Source organism: Camellia sinensis, unplaced genomic scaffold, assembly GCF_055761805.1.
Source record: "Camellia sinensis isolate YWXY unplaced genomic scaffold, ASM5576180v1 Unanchor1, whole genome shotgun sequence".
NCBI classification, from domain to species: Eukaryota; Viridiplantae; Streptophyta; class Magnoliopsida; order Ericales; family Theaceae; genus Camellia; species Camellia sinensis.
In genome coordinates this window covers 5,498,710-5,507,553 of record NW_028128987.1, presented here as the reverse complement: position 1 = coordinate 5,507,553, position 8,844 = coordinate 5,498,710, and the positions used below count along the sequence as shown (strand labels likewise).

General features: G+C 39.9%; 1 protein-coding gene across 1 annotated transcript; it reads right to left on the bottom strand.

Annotated features, from left to right (window-relative positions):
* On the bottom strand, window positions 1-8,192 carry LOC114269060 (putative disease resistance protein At1g50180). The gene is made up of 2 exons (XM_082910578.1): window positions 7,154-8,192; window positions 1-1,856 (listed from the first exon to the last, which is right to left on the bottom strand). The coding sequence occupies exons 1-2, from the start codon at window positions 8,190-8,192 to the stop codon at window positions 1-3; spliced, it is 2,895 nt and encodes a 964-aa protein (XP_082766704.1).
* Between the last annotated feature and the right edge of the window lie 652 nt (window positions 8,193-8,844).

Sequence of the window (8,844 nt, the reverse complement as noted above, 5' to 3'; positions counted from 1 at the left end):
TCATCTAGAAAAAGGAATTGTTTTACCTTCAAAATGAATGGAAGGGATGTGGCTAATTTTGTGAAAATCCTCTCCTTGTTGGCCATCAACCACTCGAAGCCTGTCTTTGAATGCTTTAGGCATAAGGTAAATGTTCAATTCCTGGAGGGTAGGGATGAATCTCAATCCATTCGGAAGCATCTTCAATTTCTTGCAGGATCCAATCTGTAGATGAGAAAGTTTAGGCATGGCTCCGTCATCCACCCTCCATTCCTCAATTTCTGAAGAATTGAGTGCTAGGTAGTTTAGACGAGGAAAACCATGAGCAGAGCAAACCATTTCCTTTCCTACAAAGGCATTACTAAATAAGTATAGATTCCTCAAGTTAGGCAGCTTCTCCAGTGTTACCATTGGGTCTTCCTTGAGTCGAGATTCACATAGGAATAAAGAGGTGAGGCTTGGGCATAATAACTGGTGTTCGTATTGTGGTAACTTACCTATAACCCCATCTATATTCAATTCAACAAGGCAAACACACCCAAGCAGTTGTCTCAGGAGGCTTAATCCATCTTCTGAACACAAATCACAATTTCGAATAATAATGGATGTGTGCTGTAGTCGATGGTTGCTGTTAAGGATGTAGTTATTGACCATCGTTAGGTCCTTTCCCACTATGCGTGCATTCGCCAATCTCTGGAGATTGATTAATTTGAAGAGATCTCCAACATTAACCTTATTTGAATCCAAGTTTTCTAGCGTCTCCAAATTCCTCAAACCATCTACTCGTAATTTGCCTTTTGTACAAAAACGACCAAAAAAAGGAAGATAAAGATGTACCAATCCCTCCATCTTCCATAACACATTTGGAACACGGATGATCTCACCATAGAAGGATGTTCGCAAATCAAGGGTTTGCAAGTGTCTAAGGTTGCCTATTGATGATGGCAACTTTGTGAATCCAGTCCCATTTAGACCCAAGTGCCTCAAAAGGATTAGGTTTCCTATTTCTTTTGGTAACTCTTTTGTTCCTTTTCTGCCAAGTAAATTTCCATCAAAATTTATAACTCTAAGAAATTTAGATTCTTTGGAGAAATGGGTCAATTGTTCTCCAAACGGATAATTACAATCATCACCTCTGAAGAATAAAATTGTCCGAATATGCCGAGCTCTTTCTTCTTGCTCAAAGAGACGAAAGTTACTATTCTTCTTATCTAGATTGATGATAAGTCTATGTATTTTACTGCAAGTGTTACCACCAATTGATGTCACCATGGATGAAGAAGATGGATGCTCTTGCTGATTTCTATGCCCATATTCAATGATCTGATGAAAATTTTCCTCTTTGGCCTTTGACAAACATAAATCTCTCATGAGATCATGAAGTCGACAACTTGGAAACCCCCTGATTTCTACATTTATTGAATACTCCTCTGGCTGCAATTCCACTTGAACCATGCACCTTTGTGCTAGTTCACCCATGTAACGTTTGGCCACATCCATCATGGTTTCATCTTCTCCTTTTTCTTCTTGGGATATGAAGCCTTCAGCCAGCCACAATTGATATAGTCTCTCTGTATCGATGTCGAAATCCTCAGGATAATTGCCCAAATAAAGGAAACATGCCTTGAGCTGATATGGTAAGTCTTGGTAACTCAAAGCTAACACATCCAGTACTCTTCCATCTTGTCCTCCTCCTCTTCTCATGTATTCTCCTCTTTTTGGATATGAATTGAAATTTTGTTGCACTTTCTGCCAATGGCTCAGGGTCAAGTTTGTTCCTAGAAGTCCTCCAAGTACTACAATGGCTAGTGGTAAGCCCCCACATTGTTCAACCATTTCTATTCCTGACTTCTCCATCATTTTGTCAACTTTGAATTCTGCAACAAACCAAAGTGTAAATTTATCAATGCACAGAAGACCTCTTGTCTTAACTAGACAAACACAGGTATGCAAATTTATGTTATGCACTCTGAAAGAATTTGCAAAAATGTTTTACATTATTGTCTGTTGTTATGTTATGTTTAAAATTCTAGAAATAATCTACTAACTTGCCATTTAATATGCCTTGGAAAAAATATCACGGCATATTAAACTAATAAACAAGAGAATAAATCCCAACCATATGAAACAATCTATCATCCATGATTTGAAGATGTAGAGAAATAAACTGATAGAGAGAGAGCATAAATTGTGTATATATTATGATTGATATATTGATTGATTTATTGATATATGTATTGAATGTTACAATGATTCCTATATATAGAAGAGTAGGTGGTAGTAGGTGGTAGATGGAGTAGGTAAAGTGGAGGTGGTAGTGGTGTAGTGGGTTAGGTTTAGTGGAGTAGGTGAGGTGGTAGTGGTGTAGTGGGTTAGGTTTAGTGGGTGAAGTAGGTGATAGGTTTTAACAGCCCCCCGCAAACTCAAGGGGAATAGGAACTAACCAACTTGAGTTTGGAGAGAGTAACAAAACAAGAAAAATACATAAAAATAAAAGAGGATAGGAGACACTGTATGGTCGTGTCAGACCATTGGTGAAGACACTGGATGGTGGTGTCATAACGTTGTAGAGGACACTGTATGGGGGTGCCATAACGTTGTAGAGGACACTGTATGGTGGTGTCATAACGGTGTAGAGGACACTGGATGGCGGTGTCAGACCGATGTAGAAGACAGTTTATGGGGTCATGTCGGACTGTTGTAGCAGACAATGTTGTGACAGTTGTTGTGACAGTTTACGGAGTCTTGCTGGACCCTTGTAGAAACTAACCGGAATCAATGTTGGGACAGTTTATAGAGTCTTGTCGGACCCATAAAGGAGCTAACCGGAATCAATGTCAGGACAGTTTACAGAGTCTTGTCGGACCTATGAAGGAGCTAACCGGAATCAATGTCGGGACAGTTTACAGAGTCTTGTCGGACCCATGTAGAAGACAGTTTATGGGGTCATGTCGGACCGCTGTAGAAGACAGTTTACAAAGTCTTGTCGGACCCTTAAAAAGTCGCACCCTCAAAAGGTGTGCCCAATGTTGTCAAAAAGCGTGCCATCAAAAGGCGTGCCCAATTCATCAAAAGGTGTGCCGGACATGATGGCGAGGCACGTGGGCGCCTTGGCTTGCGTGCCCGTTTGTCGGCTGGTGGCAAGAGGCGCGCGATGCGCGTGGCTGCCTTGGCTATTTAACGGAGGCTGAGGCCGAGGCAGAGAAAAACTGCGAAAAACCTCTGAAAAAAACTTCGTTGTGCTGAGAGAGAGAGTCTGAAAAACTCTTCGTTGTGCTGAGAGAGATTCTGTAACACTCTGTTTTCTGAGAGAGAATTCTGAGAGAGATACTGTGTAACACTCTGGTGCCTAGAAAATGGCTTCATCGTCTTCCCGCGGGCTGCTCACCCTCTTTCCCGACCTCAACGAGTCAACGAGAGAGAGAACTGGTGCGGTGGCACTGGAAACTCAACCAAGCGCCCCGGAGTTTGCTCCGTTGAACTTTCCGATGCGGTCGGTGGAGCAAAGAATGGCAGTGCAGTCAGATGTGGAGGCCAACCAGTATACTTTGAAGGCATGCGTGGAAAGCATGACGGCGGTCACAAACTTGTCGAACCGGCTGCAGAGTAGGACAAATGAGGTGCAGCAGTTAACCTCCCAGCTGGCTCTGCTCCAACGCATGTATAAGGATGCGCGAGCAGAGATAAGTGTGCTGAAAGCAGAAAATAAGGAGCTAAAGCGGAAGGCCACCGTGATGTGGCGATTTGGAGGTCCGCCATATGCTGTAGTGGAGGAGCAGGGAGGAGGCAACTTGCTTGGTGGTCTAGGAAGCACGGAGGCAACACCGTCAAGGACCGCCCAAGACGGAGGCAAGAAGAAGAGACCGGCGGCAGAGTAGAGAAGAAAAATCCCACTGTTTCGATTTGTGTTGTTGTTGTTGTTGTTTTTTTTTTTTTTTTATGTAAAAAGTGTGATCGGGGTTGATCCCCTGATATGAATAAAATGACAAAAATAACAAATCATCTTGTTTTTCCACAATAATAAGAAAATTACAAGCTAGGAGAACAAAAGTAATAATAATAATAATAATAATAACAAATGTAATCATGCTCCTGAGAAAGTTCAGCCTGCTAAGCCTTGTTTTTATTTGATTTGATTTTATTGTATTGTATTGATTCACGTGGGTGGCGTGGCCCATGGTTGGTGAAAACCTGTAATGGGTTGGAATTGATTTTTTTTTTTTTTTTTTTTTTTTGTGTGTAAGAATAATAATAATAATAATAATATAAGCATGTGCCCTGTGGAGCAGCTGCAGATAAAGAAAAAGTGAAGATAAAATAAAATAAATAAAGGTAAAGTGAGCATGTGCCCTGTGGAGCAGCTGCAGATAAAGAAAAAGTGAAGATAAAATAAAATAAATAAAGGTAAAGTGGGGGTATTATTTTATGAGAGAGTGAGAGGAAGTGATAATAAAAATAATATATGGATCTGTGTATGATAGGAGAGAGAGAGAGAGAGTGTCCAAGACCAAGGGGACAAACTCAGGGGCTTTAGAATCATCTGTCTTCTTCGCAGGTTCCTCGAAATTCAGGAGCGAAGAGCCCACGCTTATGCAAAGCTTAAAAAGGGTTTTGCAGACTATATGGTTTCAGGAGGGGAATCAGTTTACCAACAACTCTGCAGCGAGATCACAGTAGAATTCAATGAGTGTTCAAAACAGGTCCTTGAAATGGAGTCACTATTTCTGAGCCCTGATTGCTTCCGAGATGATCTAGCTCACCTTGTCAGATCTATTCAAGTACAGGAAAAGCAGAAACTGCAACTGACGGCCACAATTCAAGTGTTGAAGAAGGCAGGTCGTCCCTCAGAACGTCTGGTAAGCCATGAGAACTGCGGATTTAAGAGGCCTATGCAGCATGAGTGTGTGCATGTCCATGTGATAACTGAAGCAGCTGGTACTGAGGAGGCTGAGGCTGATGCAGAGTATGATAATGCTCTGTGCTGGATGTGGAACTCCTCTCTACAAGGCAGGTCGTCCCTCAGAAAAGGAAGGGAAGGATTTAGGCAGTGATGGGAAGGTATGTGTAGAAAAATAAGCTGAATAGGTTGAGGTCTGGCGGGCGGCTAAGGCGAGGTTGCCGCCCGCCGGAGAAGTGAAAAATATTAGGTTCTACACCTGCTCTGATACCATGTAGAGAAATAAACTGATAGAGAGAGAGCATAAATTGTGTATATATTATGATTGATATATTGATTGATTTATTGATATATGTATTGAATGTTACAATGATTCCTATATATAGAAGAGTAGGTGGTAGTAGGTGGTAGATGGAGTAGGTAAAGTGGAGGTGGTAGTGGTGTAGTGGGTTAGGTTTAGTGGAGTAGGTGAGGTGGTAGTGGTGTAGTGGGTTAGGTTTAGTGGGTGAAGTAGGTGATAGGTTTTAACAGAAGAAAAGAATAGTAAAAAATTATATGCCCACAAAAATGAGAGAAATAAACATTTTTGTTGTAGTTTTGCGTTGAATGTGGTTGCGTGAGACTAGAAACCTGAAGAATCATTTTCACATCATTGTCTTACTCTTTTTCTTTTTATTTCATGGTTCCAATTCAAAATTTCTAGCAAAATTATGTTTTGTGTCACCACTTCTAGTTCAAGATTTGTGGTGTAGTCTAAATTGAAGAAAATCTATGAACATAACATTGATTAGGTAAAAATGAGAATTAAAACAATAGAAGAAATATATAGATCTTATAAAAAAAGGGAAAGTGTTATTGAACTACAAAAGCGAAGCATGATAGCATATTATAGTAGTAGTGGATATGGAGTTAGATTACAAAATATTTGAAATTTCACAACAAACTAACCTGTAGTATCTATTTTCGAGAAAGCTTTTTTCTCAAATAACTTCCAGCTCTCTTGCTTACTTAAACACTTGTGGTCGAGGATGAAACCACTTGGATCCACAAATGTTACCACATTTTTATTACAAGTAGTAATGATTATTTTGCTACTGGTAGTATTTACAGTAGGAAAAGCATGTACTAAACTCTCCCAAACATCTGATGACCAAATGTCATCAAGAACCAGTAAGCATTTTCTCTGTTGTTGAAATTCATAGAACAACTTCACTAATTGATCATCTATCATGTTCACAATCTCCCCACTTTTCTTTGGAATGAGTTTAGTTAGGATCCTTTGCAAAACATCTTTTAGTTGCCATTGTTGAGATATTTGTTGGGGAATTTTCAAAATGGTTTTCAAAATTTATAATTTAATTTTTGGGTGTTTTTAAAAACCTTTCATGTTTTCTTTGGAAAGCATGAAATAAGCTTGGGAACTTTGTCCCACATTGGAAAAAGAGCAAAACATGGAACATTTAATAAAGTGCTACATGAAATATTCTTTTGAATATGGAATTATGAGAGGAAGGCTATTGTGCATGCACCCACACCGCAAGGATGGTGCTTCGCACACTCGCGTGCTTGTGCACTTTGCACGTACGCATCGGCGCCATGAGGGCGCTTTCCTATTTGCATCGGATAGGTTGGAGCGATGACGTGGAATACAGTTAGCTCCACGTAGCAGTGACGTGTCGTCCGTTGGCGATGAGTCAACCAACAGATCAAATGGTTGTGTGTTCGATCTGGAGTGGGTTGATCATAGCCGTTGATTGGAGATGCGCGCGATCATACAGATGAGATGGCACCCATCTTTTCGGTGTCAAAATGATCTGCACCATAGATCGTCGATCCAACGGTCAGATCTGATCGGATGCGATCAAGGGACATGACCATTCGATCAGATCCATCAAGGCTTATAAATAGGCTACGAAATTAGCCATTTCATTCCATCCAAAATCCTGAAAAGCATTCCTGCAATTCTCTCTCTCTCTCCTCTTGATTTGAATTTTCGATCAAGAGTTTCTTAAGCAAATTTCTATTTTTCTTATTGATAATCAAGTTCTGCAGATTTGATTATCAGTGTCTTGGTTTCTTGATTATATCAAGGGTGTTTTGATCTTTTGTCGTCAGTGCAGACACCGATAGACTAGATATATAGATCTTCTAAAAAAAAGAAAGGAAAGTGTTATTGAACTACAAAAGCGAAGCATGATAGCATATTATAGCAGCAGTGTAATAGTAGTGGATATGGACTTGGATCACAAAATATTTGAAATTTCACAACAAACTAACCTGTAGTATCTGTTTTCGGAAAAGCTTTTTTCTCAAACAACTTCCAGCTTTCTTGCTTGCTTAAACACTTATGTTCAAGGACGAAACCATTTGGATCCACAAATGTTATCACGTTTTTATTACGACTAGTGAGGATTATTTTGCTGCCTGTATTTACTTTGGGAAATGCTGGTGATAAGCTGACCCAAGCATCTGTTGACCAAATGTCATCAAGAACAACCAAACATTTTTTCTGCTGTTGAACTTCAAATAGTAGCTTGACTAGATCATCTTCTATCATTCTCACAACATCAAGCTTCTTCTCTGGAATGAGTTTAGTTAGAATCCTTTGCAAAAGATCTTTTAGTTGCCATTGTTGAGATATTGAAACCCAACTGAAGGCATCAAAATGGCACCTAACGTCTTGGTAATGATACACTTTCCTAGCAAGGGTAGTCTTTCCCAAACCACCCATGCCACAAATGGAAACGACTCTGTGGTGTTTGGCTTCTTCACTCACCAATTGTGCCACTAATATGTTGATATCTCGCTCAAAACCAATGAAATCCTCGTCAGGAAAGAAGGAATAAGTTCGTCGTAACTGAGATGACCTTTGGAGCGTAGAACTTGAACATTCTCTTTCATGTGGCATAGCAATTAGGCCGTAATTTGATAATCCTGCAGTAAGCCTAGTGATCTTACTTTTAATTGTATTAATTTCCGACGCAATCTTGTGTCGAGCTATGAATTCATTGGATATGGGAATAGATCTCACGAGGATGTTTCGGATGCCTCTTCTTCTCCTTGGCCCAGCCTTCAGGAAAAAGGTTGCGATCACATGCTCAGCATCATAACCAACTTCTCTGATTTCCCGAACCAAATGACGGATGATCTCATGTTCGACTTGTTTTGCGTCTGCGTCTTTTAAAAAGCACTGCATCTGTCTTAACTCACCCAACAAATCGTCAACTTGGTCGCGCATTCCGTATAATAGGTTTGCTTCTTGAATCATCAAATCAGCGATCCATTTGGCTGCAAAAGAGACAACAGCCTGAGCCATATTTCTTTAGCCTCCGGTGCGTCTGAGAGCTTTCTAACTTTGGTTGATAGAAGCACGAACTTGTACAACTTTTAGTACCGATTGGTTGAACTTTTTCTTGTTCCCAAGAGTGAGTCAGGAGCCTCTCCTTGCAAGCTTGTGCTTGCGTTCGTCCTTGCAGGTCTTCGGGTCTACTTTTAGGCCCAATTTTGATAATCCGAACCGTTATATTTTATGATTTATTCAGTATATCATACCTGTAAAAAATCAAGTTGATCGGATATCAGAAAGTATGTGTTTGAAAAATTGAACTAAACACTATTTTTTAAAGAATTTAATAAACAGTTTTCCGAACATATGCTTTCTGATATCCGATCAACTTGATTTTTTACAGGTATGATATACTGAATAAATCATAAAATATTAACGGTTCGGATTATCAAAATTGGGCTTAAAAGTAGACCCGAAGGCCTGCAAGGACGGGCGCAAGCACGGAAGCTGCAAGGAGAGGATCCTCACTCCCCAAGAGTGGTTCAACTTTCAACAATCAATCACACTCAACAGAATTTTATAATGTGTTAAAAATTGATTAATTATTTGGTATTATCTTTTTTCCTTTTTCTTTTCTTTTTGGTACATCGGAAAGGAATTATCTTGTCTTATCAGAATTTTA